This window comes from Protopterus annectens, chromosome 6.part0 (assembly GCF_019279795.1).
Source record: "Protopterus annectens isolate FY-2018-M chromosome 6.part0, PAN1.0, whole genome shotgun sequence".
In the NCBI taxonomy this organism is placed as follows: domain Eukaryota; kingdom Metazoa; phylum Chordata; order Ceratodontiformes; family Protopteridae; genus Protopterus; species Protopterus annectens.
The window spans coordinates 1,072,063,803-1,072,083,222 of NC_056737.1; the positions used below are offsets into that span (position 1 = coordinate 1,072,063,803).

At 38.8% G+C, this 19,420-nt stretch overlaps 1 protein-coding gene across 3 annotated transcripts in view; it reads left to right on the top strand.

The window, feature by feature from the left end:
• The window catches only part of TDP1 (tyrosyl-DNA phosphodiesterase 1), a 2,057,997-nt gene that overhangs the window by 568,290 nt on the left and 1,470,287 nt on the right, over positions 1 to 19,420 (top strand). For all 3 annotated transcript variants that reach the window (XM_044074699.1, XM_044074698.1, XM_044074697.1), the window contains 2 exons: positions 14,040 to 14,118; positions 16,172 to 16,357. In XM_044074699.1, the coding sequence (XP_043930634.1) occupies positions 14,040 to 14,118; positions 16,172 to 16,357 (265 nt within the window). The remainder of the gene's footprint in view (positions 1 to 14,039; positions 14,119 to 16,171; positions 16,358 to 19,420) is intronic.

Below are 19,420 nucleotides of genomic sequence, written 5' to 3' on the forward strand. Positions count from 1 at the left end.
CTTGCAACTCTGCTCTCACCTAGGAATTACAATAAACTATGAAAAATATGCCTTACCACCTTCTCAGCATGTAGTTTACATAGGAGCAGAATTACTCAACAAACATGATGCCCAGACTCCCTCCAGAAAGAATTCAAGTTCTAAGATGCCAGATTTTGTGTCTTCTAACAAAGAAAAAAGTTCAAGCAAGGATGGTCCTAAAAGTCCTGGGAATCATGGCAGCAGTAATTCTGATCCCCCTAGTTCGTCTACACGTGAGAATTCTCCAGTGGCTGCTGTCCACTCAGTAGTCGAGGCAAGAACTGCCGATGTCTCACAAGATAATAACAGAAACTTGCAAGAAGGACCTTCATTGGTAGCTTTACTCCACTCAAGTGACTCTAGGTCGACCATTTGTACTGCCCCAACCACTGGCCACAGTGACCACGGACGCCTCTCAGATAAGGTGGGGGGGGGGGCGTTACCTGGGAAAGACAGTCCAAGGCACCTGGCAGGATCAGGAGGCCCACTTGCACATCAGTGTTGTAAAGATGAGAGCAGTGGTTCTAGTGTTGCAAGCATTCCAGGACTCTCTTCCGCTGGGAAATTTTGCAGTACAGATAGACAAACGCGTCAGTTGTATGGTACATAAACAAAGAGGAACCAGATCTTACCCCCATTGTCGAGAGGCCCTGGGAGTATGGCAGTGGGCAACCTCCTCCCAACATTTTCTGATGGCAACGCACATCCCAGGGAAATCCAACGTGATAGCAGACACTCAGCAGAGTGATTCTGATGCCTCATGAGTGGTCCCCAAAACAGGAAGTAGCGGAAAAGATTTTCCGCAAATGGGGCCAGCCTTGCTGCGACCTTTTTGCGACATACATGAATGCCAAATGCAGCAGCTACTTTGCCCTTATCCCCCCTCCAGGGGAGTCACCAAGGGATGCACTTGTTCATGATTGGCCCTCGGGTCTCCTCTATGCTTCCCTCGCCTTTCCACTAATACCCATAGTATTTCAGAAAGCCACTTGCTTGGGAAGGGACTTGACACTCATTGCCCCATACCGGCCTCGTCAAATCTGGTTCTCCTGCTTGTGGCCTCATCTTCAGCAGGAGCCTTGGATTCTGGACTCTGTTCCAGACCTTTTGACTCATGCATCAGGAATGTTCCACCCATCCCTTCAGACCCTCAAATTGACAGCTTGGCTGCTGCAATTCCAACAATAGCCAGGTTTCCTAACTTATCTTCATCAGTTAAAAACATCCTAATTTCTTCTTGTAAGGCTTCAACAAGAAAGATATGTAGAAGCAAATGGAAAAGATTCTCCTTATGGGCTTCTCATAATCACATTGACCCTTTTTCTGCCCCAGTCAATTCCATTCTAGAATTCCTAGCAAAACTATTCAATGAAGGTGCAGCTGCAGCTACCATTAGAGTTCAGCTAGCAGCAATATTCAGTTTTCATCTAGGTGAATCTGGCCTCAATATTATGTTTCATAGACTATGCAAAGCATTTTTTAAAGTTAATAAACACAAACGAGGAACCTTGTTCAGCAAGGACAAAGCACACCAGTTATAAAAGACTTAACGCTTTTAATTCCACAAAAAGAGCGTTTTCGCCACGGACATCCGTGGCTTCCTCAGAGAATGCAAAAAAAAAAAAAAAAAAATTGTAATTTTTGCATTCTCTGAGGAAGCCACGGATGTCCGTGGCGAAAACGCTCTTTTTGTGGAATTAAAAGCGTTAAGTCTTTTATAACTGGTGTGCTTTGTCCTTGCTGAACAAGGTTCCTCGTTTGTGTTTATTCAGTTTGCTTACTTCCTTGTTGGTTACATTTTTTAAAGTTACTTTATTATTAAGACCATCTGTCAGAGACCCTTCAGCACCATGGAACTTGACTTTTGTCCTATCTTGTTTAATTTTTTTCCCCCTTTTGAGCCAGTATCATCTTGCAAACTCACGTTTTTGACGTGGAAAACTATTCTCTTGATTGATAGCAATCACCTTTTCTAGAAGAGTGTCAGAGTTGCAAGACTTGTTTATATAGCCCCCATACTTTGCTTTCCATAGGGACAGGGTGTCCTCATGAACAAACCCTTCCGTTTTGCCCAAAGTATGTTCAGAGTCAAATTTGAACCAAATTACGAAAACAAGGCAGAATACATGTTACATCAACTGGATGTGCATAGACAGTTACATTTTTACTTACACAGAACTAAAGAGTTCAAAATCTGATCAGCTATTTATCTCCTTTTTAGACTCAAAGAAACGTACTCCAGTCTCTAAGGTAACACTTTTCAAAATGGCTTTCATATTGCATAACTTTTATCTATAAGTCTCAAAACAGAGATCTCCCCAAAATAGTTAAAGCCCACTCTACAAGAGCCATTGCAACCTCTTCTGCATTTCTAGCTAATTTACTAATTGATACCATTTGTGCTGCAGCAACATAGGCAAAATAACAAACCTTTATCACTCATTGCAAAGTCCATTTGGCCTCCAGGAACAGGGCCTCTTTTGGTTCCACGATTCTGAGGAATATTCTCATTTGAGCCACCAAAGAAAAATGGTGCTAGGGAAACTGTCCCAACCTAGTAAGAATGAAAGCGAGATAGGACAACCAACAGCACACAAAGAAGTTATGTACTCACCATAACATTCCATGTGTGCTGTCCATCTTCGCCTTCATTCTTGCATCTCACCCTCCTTCTCCTGACCATTTTTACCCCTGAAAGACTGAGTCTGTATAATTGAATTACCTTGATCTCTGACCTTCTTCATCTGACTGTGAGCTGTTTTCTGTGATAGCTTCATACCATTATTATAAGAGCAAACAAGATCTGGGGGAGGTTTCTGGTGCATGCTGGGATAGGGTTTAGCCACAAGCTGGCAGAAGACCTTGAGCTTGAATATAAAGGCCGAGTCAGATCCAAGGATCGGATCTGAACCCAACCTAGTAAGAATGAAGGCGGAGATGGACAACACACATGGAACATTATGGTGAGTACATAACTTCTTTTTCACACTTTTCACTGAAGTTGAGGATAAGTTATTTCATCTAAACTTTAGAGAAGATCTTCTTATCCAATAGAAATATCAGAGTTCCTTCATCCAGGACTTAAGGCAGTGCAGGTCGTGGCTTGGAGACTGAAATGTTGTTTCCAAATGGATGGACAACTTTTGTCACATTTAGGTAATTAGGATTTTACAAGAGGTTAGGAAACGCACTACAATGAAGGCTTTTGTCAAGTGGAAGAGGCTTTCCCATTAATACAAGGAGAAGGGGTTGGTGCCAATTCACGTGCAGATTCTTAACATACTTTATACATTATTTATTTATTTTATTTATACTTTAACAAGATTAGTCCCACTAGACCAACTGCCTGTTTTATAAGGAGATCAGAGGTGGTATTCCTACGGACTTATGGAAATTTGGCCAGTGTGACGGATAAATCTTCTTACTCTTTTCAGTAGGTGTCATAGGATCATTTACATCCACCTGAGCTACTATCAACTCAAGCAGATGGGGCCTTGGTTTACTGTCTCATTACATGGTACACAAAAGTGTGCAGGACCCTCCTTATGCTGCATTGCACTGCAGTGTCTGTAATGGAAATGAATCAGAGCACCTTAGGTGGGAGTAGAACCCACAGTCTTCTGATCTTGCAGCATCAAATAGTTATTGTGCTACTTGTTGAGCCACTGACTCTGGTAACCTGGTTTGCTGGGCAAATGTTTTATCTCTTTCTTACATCAATATTCTGTGCTGTGCCTTAACTTGTTTTTTCCTTTGAGAATTCTGCATTTGCCTCAGGACAAGGCTGACTTTAGGTGAAATGGAGCTCTAGGTGAGGGACCCATAGGAACTCCTCATGGATCTTGCCCATAGCCCTACTCCAATTTTGGTGCCCCTCAGTGGACCCCCATTTCATGAAGCCCCATTCCCCACTGCCCTAGTGTAGCTTCCACTTCCCATGATTGCTGCTCCCATTTACGCCTGCTTTTAACTCCCTTCACTATCTGATTTCCTGTTCCAAGCAGCAGACCTCTTCCTTCAGAGTTTAATGTGCTCTGTCACAATTTAGCATAGTGATGTTACACCATGTGCCCAGTGTGCAGCTTATAGTGACAATGCAGGACGTTTCTAATTAAAATTCAGGAATATGGGTTTACAGACTCACAGAAAGTCACTGGTCTCAGAAGCATCTTTCAGCATCCGTAAGATATCAGAAAATTGTTTCTGTTTATTTATTCATTCATTGACATTATTTCCAGTCTGTAAATTGTGTCTAAGATAAACGCCTGATGCTTCGTCATAGTGCTTTTCTACTGCATACTATGTAGATACTTATTAGCCTTTTATGTGTTACTATATTTTACTTTGACATTCTTCCCTTCTAGTTTTTTTTGTTTGTTTGTATCATAAAGACTTGTTGTTGACCATGACTCCTTTTAGCTGTCCCCAGCTGCCTGCCATATTTGCTACCACCTGCGGGAGGCTGGGATTTAAAAAGAGCAACATGGACGATGTACATCTGTCAAAATGTGGACTCTCATGGATGTTGTAATGGCCAGATTCTAGTTGTTGGTACCTGTCATGGGGTGATGTATATTACTGAAACCCATGACGCATTTGTCTGTACTGATTGGGCTCCTGAGATTTTGGGATGCATCATTTTAGACTTGGTAAATCTGGAGGTAGAGTTGCCATCTTTCGCTGCTCCTTTACTTGGCTGAAGGAGGTTTCAGCTGGGGCTTCACTATGGTAACCGATGCAAACTTTTGGTACTTGTCTACTGTCTACCTGGTAGTTCAAGAATGTTCCTACAGGAGTTCGCTGACACCCTTGTCTTCTTTGCGTTGTCACCCAGGTTATTTATTTAGTTAATTACTTTCATTTTTACATACTCTGCAATCCCCAGTCATGGTGCATTTGTTATTTTGCCTCTGAGTGCTGATGCAACAAATTTGAAGTTATTGTTTATATGATACTAATATATTAGCCTTTTATCAGTCGGTACTTACAGTCTGCTTTCAGTAATTGGCCATTAAGCATGTAAATCCAAGTATTAAAATCAACTATTCTATCTAGTCTTAATTTTAAGTTTGATTTTAACATTGTTCCTTAAGCAAAACAGTTAAATACACAAATTAACAATTTACAATATAATTTGAGGTTGGGAATTGAATAATGTCCATATTGTTTTATTTTCACTGTATTACAAATCTTAACAGATGAATGACTTCTCAGATCATATCACAAGTCTACTTTATTAAGCAGATATGCATCTTGGGATCTTGGGTACTCTGTTCCATGTCAATGCTCTGCTGAATTTCCATTGCACAATCTCATAGAACCCATTTTTAACTATGGAGTTTTGTTTCCAATCTCTAATAGTTCTCAGTTCCATATTTTTAATCTGTCTAATCATCCCTTTCACCTCTTATTGATGATTTGTCTTTGGTTTTCCATTTTGTAATTATAGCTTTCTAAGCCAGTATCAACATTAAATATAGCAATTCTTTCATCTCTTTCATTCTTGTTATTTTGTGCCAACATCTTTATACTGAGACAAGTTCTCTTCCAAGTGTAATACTTTGCATATTAAGTTACGCTTCCACGCCAGCAATTTTGTACAGTCCCAAAGTATATGTTCTCCAGAACGTCCTCCTGAATCTTCACATCTTCAACATATATCTGTTGTGTGAGGAAAGATTACTTTAAGTCTCAGAAGGATATAGAACTATCTGTGCAAACATTTCCATACCTGATTTCTAAATTTTCTTGATTTCTTTGCATACCTAGGATTTAAGACTCATTTCACTGCACTGATCATCTATAATACATTTATTAAATCATTTACTCCATGCTATTTTAAGCTTTATACTGTGTTGTCTTCTCAAATCTAATATTGTCTCCCTGATAGAACTTGTTCTTCTTCTTTCGGCTTCTCCCGGTTAGGGGTAGCCACAGCGGAATTCCGGTCTGCTAATAACTGGCAGTAGATTTTTACAGTGCCAAGGTGCCAGCTACGCCCAATCTTCAACAAAGGCACGCCCATTCTACACATGTCTTTCGAATGCCACTCGACTGCGGGGAGGACATGCAGACTCCACACAGAAGGCGCTCCAGCCGACAATCGAATGGGAGAACCTCTTGCTGTGAGGTGACAAAAACGCTACTGCTACACCACTGTGGCTTTGTCTTCCTGATGGAACAATAATGTTAATTATAGGGATTTATGAAGGGTTGGAAGCAAGAATTAATGTAGGGTGGTTCCTCTCTGACAAGCTGTGTTTGACTAGAGGAATTGGCCAGGGTTGTTCTCTTTTCCTTTTTATTTGCTTTGCTTCTGGCCCTTCACCTGAAGATCCAATAGCTTATCATTGCTGTAGTAAAACTGAAAAGTAACTTTGTGTTTTATAATGATTCTCAGAATCTGTCTCTTGTGTGTTTGCTTGTTTATTTAATATTTTTGTATCTTGTATATGATACTTAACACTTTTTTGTATTGCATTGTATTGTATTATATTGTATTGTATTATATTGTTATATTATATTATATAGTATATATTATATAATTTTGTATCTTGTATATAATACTTAACATTTGCTTTTTTGTATTGCATTATATTGTATTATATTGTTATATTATATATTATATTATATTATATTATATTATGTGACATCTTGTAAGATTTATTAACTGTGGAGCTTTTTCTCCTTGGGCCTCCTCTGAAAAGGGTTCTGTCATGGCCAAGTTAGACTTTCTCAGTAAACAAATGCCACTAAATGAATAAAAAATATTTAGAGCCATTGCAAAGAAAATAAGGGGCTCACTAATTCAAGGATACAGTTTTTATGGTAATCAAGAGAAGTTAGCTTTTTTGCAGATCATATTATTTTGTACATGATAAATCCAGAAAATGATATTTTGGTATTGTCGGACATTCTGAGACAGTTTCACTTTTTTCAGGGTATAAAATAAATGAAGAGCAAACAAAAACTATAGTGCTAAACAATGTAGCTGCATGTGAATTGGTTCAGCAACACCCATACTTATGAAGGCATAAGATGAAGTTGTGATGATTGTGAGGTAGTGCTAGCTGTGCCATGGGGAGTAGGGCAGTGCATATTTAACATGCCAGCATAGCTAGCTGGAGTTTTGTAAATAATTATATGTCATTTGAATATCAAACTGATTTGTACAGGTGGTTGCGTTAGAAATGTATTTGTAAAGTTGCTTGTTTTAAAAATGTATCAACAGTGGGTCCTGCTGGACAGAAAATAAATGTACATGCATGTCAGACTGTATTGTTGTAACTGACAAAATGTATGTATTTTAACAAAGGATACTGGAAGGGAAGGGGTTAAGCTCAGCCCAGCTAACCTTAAGAAAAATAGCCTGAAATTAAATGACTTGGTTTAGGCCATAAATATTTTATCTCACTGGTTTAAGTGCAGACAGAGATGTAATGTCTGTGAAAAGCCTTGGCTGGGATCCTGCTCTATTGTCCTTAGTGGTGAACTGATTGCTACCCTGGAGTGCCAGAGAATAGCTTGTTCGTTTCTGCAGGAAGTGTGAAAGTGTTGGAATTGTTTTACAGTTTTCAGATACTGTAATACATCTTGTGTGACATATCAATGCCAGATCCTGGCTCACTTTCTACTGAGTTACTGAGAGGGTAATGTGGGAACCAGGGAGTCAGGTTATCAGATGTTATGTCATTCTGTAGCCGGCACTGAAACTGTATTTAAGTACTAGTGAGAGATGTGAGGAGAACACTCTGTTTTTGGACCTGACAGGACAGTCATCCACTTTCATCTGCCTTGATTTAGTAAGTAATTAGGGAGCAGTAATTCTTCAGTCATTTAAAAAAATATAGTGAGATTAACTAAATGTTTTTTTTTGCATCTGGCTGAGCCTTTCCATCTGTGTTGTTTTGTTTTTTTTTTTTGTTTTTTTTAATATTTCCTGGTATTGAAACTCTGGTGTTTATTGTAAATAGATATTCAGTATTTTCATGTTTTTTTTATTATTGAATATATGTATACCTTTCATTGTGGCTGGTCTTTTAGAAAATATTTAACCTTTGAGACTACTTGCATTTATTTAGTGGCACTATGGCTCCATGTTCTTGAAAGTCTTGCTTAGTTAAACCCTACCATTTATATAAGTATTCATTTTAATAAGTGTAATTGGGTACCTTTGTAAGAGCCTTACAGTAGCTGGCTTTGAGTGTTTTGGTAGCAGCAAATCTACCTTGTAGTCTGGGTGGAGGTGGAGAGTGGTAAGCTGTGCCAGCCTTTCCCAGTTGTATGTGTGTGTGTGTGTGTGTGTGTGTGTGTGTGTGTGTGTGTGTGTGTGTATGAAAATCAAATCTCAGAGAGTGTGTGTGATAGCTACTTTGAACAGGGACACTGAGCGCACAGATTTTACAGAGAGAGTGGTAGAGGACTTGGCTTGGAACTCCCGGCTAAGGACTCAGCTCTATAGTGGTCAGTGGGGAGTCTTATTTGGGGCCTGGAGAGGAAGCACAGTCCTAAGACTGGAGTGTGCATTCCATGTGTGCTGTTAAAGGACGTTTTGTGTGTTGCAGAGGGCTGCATCTGAAAATACTGTGTGTGTCTATTTTTCTCACAGTGAATGTTCCCTACTGGTGTCAGTGGTGAGGATTGAGGCTCCTTGATCACTGGCCCAGAGGATGGATGTCACAGAAGTATTTAGGCCTATGGATTTAAAATTATTCTATTATAGCACTATAATATGTGGGAAGAGACAAAACAAAAAAATATTACAAAGACTGAAATACTGGAAGATCTTAATTATGGATAATGGATAGTAAGATCCAAGCAGTGAAAATGTTTTTAGACCATTTAGTTTTATATACAAGTCAGGTGCATTTGTATCAACCAGTGGAGAAGTTGTGGGCCTTAATTATGGGTTGAAAGAATTTATTTGGATTGGGATGGGATGGGAAGAGGGCAAGTGTTTAAGTAGAATAAGTTCATTCTCCCCATAAAACGAGGTAGTTTAGGATTGTTTGATTTAAAGGGATACTTTAGAGATATGCAGTTATGGTTCACATACATAACATAAGCAGAAAGTTATAAATAAAAATGGAAAGGGATGATGATAAAACTGAGATGGGGGAGTTTGAGAAGTAAGGCGAGAGTAGGGTGTTGGATGCAGGTAATTAGGGACTAACAACAGATATATGGAATATTACATTAAAAGTAGTAGAAAATATTCAGAAAATTGAGCCAACATGGAAATGGCGAAGAGATTTAGCCAATTGGGATATCTGCAGGTAGGATATAGAAAGTAGGCAAAAGGAGGCTGGAATTTACTGGAGAAAATTAGCAAAGGAAAAAAGATTTTTGGAGCAAATAAGAGAGGGAAAGGTAATTGAGTGGGATGAGGCTAGCAGAAGTTTGGACTGCAGGGTAAAAGAGTACCTTACTTAACAGGGATTGATAACAGTATAATCAAAGAGAAAGGGAAGGGATTGTTAAATGAAAGATCAGCTCTTGTAGTGTTTTTAGTTGAATCTAGGACAGAAGTTGCTGTTAAAAAGTAAGAAGTAATTATTAAAGCACAACAAACCATTCATGAAAGCTGTAAGAATCAGTTGGAGGAGGTTATAAAAGTTTGTGAAGAGACAGTTTTGCGTCTTTCGGCTTTTCCCAGTTAGGGTTCGCCACAGCGGAACTCCGGTTCGCTAATGATTGGCAGTTGATTTTTACATACCAGCTTGCCAGGCCTGACGCACAACCTTCAACGAAGGTACGCCCATTCACGCATGTCTGCACGCAGAAGACGCTCTAGCTGAGAATTGAACCGGACAGCGTCTTACTGTGAGGCGACAACGCTACTGCAGCACCACCACCGCGGGTTTTGTGAAGAGACAGTGAAAAGGCAATATATAAATGAACAATGGGAGATATTTCTGCAGCTCCCAAGTACGCAGCCAGAATCCAGAATGTTTAAGAGCTTAGGTTTTAAGTATTTGCATAGGTATTTTTATTTCCCAAGCAGACTTTAAAGAATTTTTCCTCAAGTAGATAGTAAATGCTGAGGCCGTGATGAGAGAGAGAGAGAGAGATAATTAGGAATATGCAATCATTTGGCTGATTGTAAGAATTCCTCATTGAATACTTTTTCCTCAAGTAGATAGTAAATGCTGAGGCCGTGATGAGAGAGAGAGAGAGATAATTAGGAATATGTAATGATTTGGCTGATTGTAAGAATTCCTCATTGAATACTTTATCACAAGTGTTCGGGTAATAAATGTTTTTTAACTAAAGAAGTGCATTTTTGAGCTGTGATACAGAATCTGTATTGCCTAGACATAGAAATATTTTACTATGTTTAATTATTCTGGCTGCAAAAAAAAAAAAAAGAGAGTAAAATGCAATGGAAATTAAAATCTAAATCATCTGTAACTGAAGTACTGAATATTGTAAAGAAAAGAACTGAAATTGGGAAGGAGCAATTTACACAGAAGTAAATGGAATTTTTGGGAGCAATGTATGCAGAATGGGGTCTACTTCAGAAGACTGATGATGTAAAATATTGAAACTTGTATGATCAAAATTTTTCATAGCTGAGCCATTTGGCTGAGATTGCGTTGCAGTGGGGATCGTGGAATGTGTTTTTTCCCCACAGTAGTGTGATCTGGGAACTGTCTTATATAATTAACAGGGTGAGATGGAGAACATTGCCTTGTTTGTGGGTTTTCAACAATGTAAAATATTGGCCATATAGTCTCGACTGTATGGTTTCAGTATTTTATATTGTTGATTGTATGAACTAGATCCATGCAGAGTAATGTTCAGGAGGAAGAGTGAAATTTTAGGGAGGGCAGGAACTGAGTTATTTGTGAAATGTTGGAGTGAATGATGATTGTTAAAAAAAAAAAAAAAAAAAAAAAAGTACAAGTGTAATGTAGTAACATGAAAAATGTTTTCTGTGGTTTGTTTTGTTATTAGTGTGTGTGTATCTGTGTCAGTATCTGTAACAAAATAATTTAATGAAGGTGTTTAAAAAGTTACTTTGTCACTTTTCTTTTTTAGGTTATATATATTTTTTTCTACAATATACATTTTGGATTCAGGTTTCCAATCAGTTAGTTAAACAAACTAGTGACAGGAAAAAAAAAGACAGATCACAAGTCCATTTTTCCCACCATTTTCCCCTAATTTCTGCAAATTGCTTCCTATTTTTCATACCCAAAGGATACTTTTCTACTTGTATGAAGGCAGGATGTGTCCCTCTGCACCCTGTTTTATGTTTTGGTGCAAGTCCTCCCCACACCCCACAGCAACATTTCCTTTCCCTGTGTCACAGCATTTTCAGTGAATTGGTAGAAAGGCCATGGTTCAATGTAATGCATTTTGGGGATTTGGGCAAATCATACTTTTGCTTTGGTTTTGTATTGCCATTGTGAAGTCATCTTTGCAGGAACATATATTTGTGTGTGTCCTGTCCCCATATTTGACTTCTGCACTATAAATTACTCGTCTTGCAAAGGAGGTATGTAATGCCCTTCTACTGTCAGTATGACTGCATCTCCTTTTGTTTTGATCTGAATTAACAGAGGTATTTTTTTCTGTTCCTTAACAATCTGCTTTTACAAAAATCATGAAACATAACTGCGTGACTGCAACTTGACATAATTTGAGAGTTTGTTACAATGAGTGACGGTACTTGCAGAGTGATGTGATAGGGCAGTGTTTCAGCAAGAGGTAAAAGAAAAGGTGTCTCTGGTATCTGTCACAGCACAGCGAATTTAAAGAAAGCTACATAGGTAAACATTGTAACATTTATGGAAATACAGATTATGCAATTGTGTGAGATTGAGTAGTATTAGTAGGGCTAGTATGCAGTTAAACATATGTACCTAAACCTTGAGGAATTCACAACTAGAGCTACATAATCAGATGAGCCACTACAAGAGGTCCTTCCTAGGTATCACCATAGGACTCACAGAACAGCAATGCTGATTATCCCCAAGTTGTATGTACAATTCATAAAAATAGCACCAAATGCATATCAGCTGGCCTTGCTTGACGAACTTGTGGGCAGCTCCTCACTTTACTGTATCCCTCTCAATATGAAATTTGTTCCTCAGTCATGGGCAGTGAACTGAGAAGTTTAATGAATCACTGTTGTCCTTGATAAGAGAGGACAGCTCTCTGCAGAAGGCAAGAGCTGAAGGGCACCATAATGCATAGTACATCTGGATCATGGTGTTCACAAGCCCAAGAGCTAAAGGACACCACATTGCATAGCACGTCTGGATCATGGTGTTCACAAGCCCAAGAGCTGAAGGACACCATAATGCATAGCATGTCTGGCTCATGGTGTTCACAAGTCCAAGCGCTAAAGGACACCATAATGCATAGCATGTCTGGATCATGGTGTTCACAAGCCCAAGCGCTAAAGGACACCATAATGCATAGCATGTCTGGATCATGGTGTTCACAAGCCCAAGCGCTAAAGGACACCATAATGCATAGCATGTCTGGATCATGGTGTTCACAAGTCCAAGAGCTAAAGGACACCATAATGCATAGCACATCTGGATCATGGTGTTCACAAGCCCAAGAGCTAAAGGACACCATAATGCATAGCACGTCTGGATCATGGTGCTCACAAGCCCAAGAGCTAAAGGACACCATAATGCATAGCATGTCTGGATCATGGTGCTCACAAGCCCAAGAGCTAAAGGACACCATAACGCATAGCATGACTGGATCATTGTGTTCACAAGCCCAAGAGCTAAAGAACGCCATATTGCATAGCACGTCTGGATCATGGTGTTCACAAGCCCAAGAGCTAAAGAACACGATAATGCATAGCACTTCTGGATCATGGTGTTCACAAGCTCAGTAGCTAAAGGACACAATAATGCATAGCACATCTGGATCATGCTGTTCACAAGCCCAAGAGCTAAAGGACACCATAATGCATAGCATGCCTGGATCATGGTGTTAACAAGCTGTATAATAGTAAATCACTTTCTCGGTTCTTTTTTACATCAGGCCATGTTTATTTCCACAACTGTGTAATATCAGTACATAACTTTGCTTTACTCAAATGCACTGGAGTATATCCTCTGATCTGCTATGGTACCTTCAGCATATAGTAACGTATAGGTAGTGTTTCCACATAGGTAGTACTGAGCATAGATATAGCAGTCAAAGTCTTGTAGCCACATTTCACAAACATAAACTACATTTCTCAAGCGTATGCTATGCTTGTATTATTAGGCTGACACTGCATTACCTGTTTTACATCTGTTCAGACAAACCATGCTCATATTTATGTACTTACTATGGCCTTGCACAGTCTTACCTCTTCCTGTTTTTACTGATTGGCCATGGGAACTATGTAGCTAGAGCACTGCTATATTTTGATATTGATGCATGCACCTGATATGTATATAATGTATATTTATGTCTATATCTAATATATATATATATATATATATATATATACATTGTGTACGTATTGTATAACTGCACGTGTTTTTGGTCATGAACTGATGTCCCATCCAGGATTGTTTCTTTACTTTTCGTCTGTTGCTTAGTGAGATACCCTGCAGCCCCCCTACTGTCCTAAATATGATAAAGTATGTATGGAGAAAATGAATGAATGGCTTCCTTTTCAGTGTAGGTTTCCTGATTTTTGCTTTAGGAGTTATCCATTTGTGTATTTTGACAGTGTGTCTAGCTCTGAGCAGTACACTGAAGTATTACCCTATAGTTTTCTCATTTTTTTTTCACTTTTGTATTTTATAGGTTCATAGGTTCATAGATTAGTACTAAGCTAACTGCCCTTGCGAGCCATTTTAAGCCTAGCCAATTATCCCTTGTGAGACTCGAACCCAGCACCTTGTGTTTGTAAGGCAAACACCTTAACCATTAGGCCACCTTCCCATAATGTTGTCTATTTGTTAAATGTGTTTTGTAATGTTAGCTAATCACATATTGACTAATTGAAAACATTGTACTATATTTGAAACATTAAATGCATGTTTTTTTGTTAGGGTTTTCCTTATTGGATCCACTCCAGGAAGATATGTTGGAAAAGACAAAAATAAATGGGGTCACTTGAAACTTCGAAAGGTAATAGCATTTGTCCAGCCATAGTAATTGAAAGTCAGTAATGTACAACTTCTTCACTTTGTGATAAATTGTTAGTTATGACATATGTCTTCTACCATCTAGGACAGGGAGATGCTTTTGAACCATAGTTTTTGAGGTCACCAACTACTTACATCAGACTTTCCGCAAGTCTTAGTTCTTTATTCCCCATTGGGACTCCACATTTCTGGGGTGCTTTGGGTGTTACCCATCAACATGCGGATCTCATCTTTCCAGATGGAATGAGCCTTTTAACTATTCTAAGACTTTTCTGTGACTGGGAGGGGGAGTGGATTTGCAGGGATCATCATACTGTTACTGATTACTTGCAGGCATTGGAGGGTATTGGAGCACAAATGTTCCCCTCACAGAGTGTAGAGTTATGTTTTGGGTGGGAGGATACAGAATAGGCATGTTATGAGTAAGCGTTCTCCCACCTGTGTTGCGACTTCACCCCCTAACATCCACCTCACCATTTGAGCTAGCTACCACTACTGTCAGTGATCCCACTCTTCATAAGGGATTTTAACAGTCAGCCCCCTTCCACTTGCATATTATTCATCTAGAGAGGTAACCACGGTTGATGGCTTGTCATTCTGCTCCCCTTCATTACTGGCTCCTCTAGTGCTTGGTTGTTTTATATCTCAGCACCGTACAGCCAGTTAAAGACATGACATATGCGGGTACCACAGATCCTAAACAAGGGTTAAGGACAAAAATCAGTTGTAGAAGATAGGCCTTTTCCCAAATGCTTTTTATTTATGTTTTGCTGACTGGGGTAGTCTCACTAGGTCAGTGGCCTCTTTTCAAGGGAGACATGAGTTAGTGACTGAGGGAAATTTGGCCAAGGCATTGGGGGATTCCCTTACCCTTCTTAACTGAGGTGCTTCCAACTCAGGCAGATTGGACCCCAGTTTAACATTATTGAAGCCGGTATTATTTCAGCCACAGTGAAGCCTTTAGCTAAAAGGTTTTCTGTGAATCATGAGCAGTGTGTTTCTTTCAATGATATAGTATTTTACACATCCGTAATGAGTTACAGGGAAGAAATATATTTATTTTGGCTACTGTAGTGTGAAATGGAGTCTGAGCATCTGCTGTTGTGAAATATTCTGGTTTCCCATGAGGATTATTCACCCTCCTAACAGATTTCCCCAATAGTTGCCCATGACGTCTTGGTGACCTCTCCTCTTAGCTTCATTGAAGCCTTTTGGGGAGGAGAGAGGTCATCAAAACGTAGATGGGTAAGAAGATTTATGTTATAACAGCATATTGCACATTCAGTAAGTGAGTGACATTCTACTAGCAACATCCCTTTTTCTGGAGTTTGGTTTTACTGTAATAATATTTTAACAGCATTCATTTTTTAATGTGCTCTATGCCTTTCATTTTAAGTGCCTGCTTACCCCCGGTGTTTTTGTGGATAGAAAAAAAAAATCTCCTGAATTGACGACACACCAGGATTAAATAAATTAAACGCAAATTCTGTAGTTATCTTTATATGTCTATGTATGTCTCATGCCTGGATGTAAATGTTAATAATTATTTTCTCTCTGGATTATTTGTAACACATTTATTAACTTCACACTTTGAACAATCACAGGAGTACACATACAGTTATAGAAAAGAAAACAAACCCTTTTAAATTTTTTTATTTACTTAGTGTATTATATGTAATGTTTTCTTTTTTTAACTGTAATCATTTCCCCCAGCATTACATAAATTGCTGCAGTCTTGCCTTCCATTAAATTTCACTGCTTCTCCTCCTGAACGTTGTTTTGTTCATAGCTGTACCTGCAAATTGTCACTTGTGATCAATATATAAATAAAAAATATATTGTTCCTACAAATTCCATTTCTTTCTATGTAATTTGCTCTTTCCCATTTCTAAAGACTCCACCTACATTTCTTTTATCTTTATAATATTTATTATGGATTTTTGTCTTACAACATTCATTGTTATGTAGTAGGAAGTGTGCTTAATGGAGTTTCACTTTTTTCCAGTATGCTTCTTATGTTTTGCATTCCTTAACAGATTTTGAGTGAACACGCCTCTTCAGTGGCCTCATCAGATACTTGGCGTCTGATTGGACAATTTTCAAGCATCGGATCAATGGGGGCTGACAAATCAAAATGGTTGTGTGCAGAATTTATGGAGAGCTTGGTGACGCTTGGGAAACAGTACAAAAGCCTGGCAAATCACCAGACAGCATTTCATTTGGTAAGTGTTCTGTGTTCTGACAACTTGTATGTTGCTTTCTGATTAGCAGATTACCATAGTGGATGTCCCATACCAACAATATTAGTATATCCAACTCCCAGTACTAGTTACCTTTATCAAGATTCAGAATAGTTTCTGAAATTAGTTCTGTCACTGGCTGCATGGAAACAATGGCTGTCTTTTTCCCTTTTGTATCCAGCTTTATAAATAAGTTGCTTTGTGGTGGGAGGTTCTCAGCAAATTTCATTGTTCATCTGTGCTTTCTTATTTTTTCATATCCTAGATGAGGTTCTTTATTCCATTGTCACTCCAATAAATTGCACTAATCAGTTACAACTTTGCTTGTTTTCAGTTTGTGGCAAGAGAAGCTGTAAGTTCTGACTGTAAGCGGACCCAGAATTCGGCTGCTGACTTTCAATAAGGGTGACCCCTCAGTATAGGCATGATGAAATGGCATCACTTAAGATGTAGGCACATACTCTAGTAGAAAAGAAAAAGGACCACAGTAACTTGCGTATCTTTCTTTCTTTTTAACAATTAGCATTCACTCCAACATTACATAAATAGCTCATTTTCTGCCTTCCTTAAATTTCTGTCCTCTTCCTGAACTCAATTATGCATGTGGTGTTCCCACAAATTCCATTTGTTTATATGTAATTTGCTTCTTCCCTTTTCTAAAGATCCCACCTCCAGTTATTTTAGCACCTGTACAGTGCTCAGTACTTAATTTACAGTTGGTTTATATGTTATTTCCATTTTCTAGTAATTGCTTTTTTTGGCAGCTATTAGCATCAGATTTGCTATGACCTTACCATCAGACCTCCCAATCATACCGAATTACTCGTTTTTACCAAGTTTTGGGGTCCAAATGATGGGGTGCCACGATTCCCGAGTGGCACCCCTTCATTTCCGATTTTTTCCAGCTTTTTGTTTTTGAAATTTTTTTTTTGCACTTTTGCGCTGACATCATCACATGTGCAATGACGTCAGCTCCATCAGCCTGTCGGAATTGAGCTCAAGGGCTCACGTCCAGTCGTCCACACATTTCTGGCTGTTTGGATGCATCGGCGTGGCCTCTGAGAGTATTGCTGCATATCTGCAGCAGCAGAGAACGGAAAGGAAATTACTTTATTTTCTGGCATGGAGAAGGATTATGTCTGCTGCACGGGACTTTTATTTCTGGTGCAGAGATTACTGCTGTGCAGTGCTGTCTGCAAGGATGAGAAGGATTACTGTTGAACTTATTATTTACTGCTACGAGCTGAACGATACTTCTAAGGTACTGGTGTGTGTGTGTTTTTCTATGTGTATTTCTGTTTAAGTGGGTTAATGATGGGTTTTGTTTTCTGACTAATAGGAAAGTATTACAGAAATAGTTGCCACTCAACTGTGTTATTTAGGCTGCTTTTCAAACATGGGGTGGGCTTATGTTTTTTCTGGACAAAGAGGTAGGTTTTACAGATGACACTTAAACAGTACTGCTTAGTTTGTGTGGTATATCTTGGAGTAAGACAGTATTGAAGTAAATGGGTAAAAGAGTCAAAACCTCTTAAATAATTTTAAAGTGCTGGAGGGAGTCACTTATCTGTCCTTGATGGGCTATGCTTTGCTTTGAAGTGTACATTTATCTTGTTAGATGCAATTTGTTGATCTCCTTGCCAGCTATCAACACTATTGGTCATGGCAGATTTCTTAGCTGGATTTGTTTTCTATCTTTGTGTTGTGATGTATTGTAATAGTCTTTCTGACTCATGACCATTGACCGTGTCTTCACTTTGAGCATTTCTGTTTGGCAGGAAGTGGCTTATGTTTGCATCACTGCCATTGGTTAGGTGTCATATGATACTCTTAGGAGCTGCTTCATCCCCTCATCAGTCATCAGTGATGAATTAGTATGCCAGTTTTATACTACCACATATAATGTTGTAGTTACTCCAGAAATATGTTCATAACCAAGAATAAACATCAACTAGAGCTGTCTTTAAATATTGTATTGTTAATGAGTTTCTAATGTTAGATTAACAAGCACATGCACTCTTGCACATGCATACTACATATGAAAGTATATACAATGGACAACACAATCAGAAAGAGAACAATAAAAACAGTCCACATTGAATAATACACACAAGCCCTCCCAACCAGGGTAAATGCTTTATTATATAGCAGACATCATTGTGTAATGTTTACTTGAAGTCCATCAACAAGTAGAAAAGCAGGACACATTAAGTGCAGTCCACAGGAATACACCTTCTTCCAGCAGTATGATATAAAGCACTGGCACGCAGAAACACTGATCGATATACATCACAACAATTCCTGGATGCAGAACTGTACTTAACAGAAGTAAGCATTAGCCACCACCACACTAATCACTACAGGAAAACATGTGAAGTTAAAACACGGGCATTTTATAAACCTTTCAAATACAGATAATATATGCATGCAAGCCACAAAACCAATATTGCTCCTTTGGGATGTCTCAGGAATCTAAGTGAAATCATACTGCTGAAAAGAACAGGTAAAAGAGCCTAAAGTCCCTAGCCACCACCACTTGTGAATTTATGCCTCATATTTTTTGTTCTGTTCCTCACTGAAGGATTGAATTCACTAAATACTTACAGGCATTTGAATTTCAGACTTCATATTCTTCAGAAAATAAATGGTAACACAAAGCCTTTTATTCTAGCAATTCTCTATGTTTAAAAGATCAGTATTTGTAATCTGTCCCCATTTTGGGGCTGTATTCCCCCATTATTGGCTTTTCCAGGCATTTTGTGCTAAGAGGTTGAGAGCTATGATGAGAAGTGAGAACTAAATTCACTAAAGGATAGCCAATTAAGTTTCAGTATTCCTGTCTTTCAGGAATCTGCCGAGTTGGCTTAGTGGTGTGTTGCTCTGACTGTAGTGCAGAGTCCTGAGTTCAATTCTTGGCAGTGAAATGCATGGTAGCAACACAACATTTTATTCAAGCACTTTCCAAATTTATACAAGCAATGTTTAAAATGTGTCCCTGGTTTTTGGCCTTTTGTGCCCCCCCCCCCCCAAAAATGAAATGTGTAC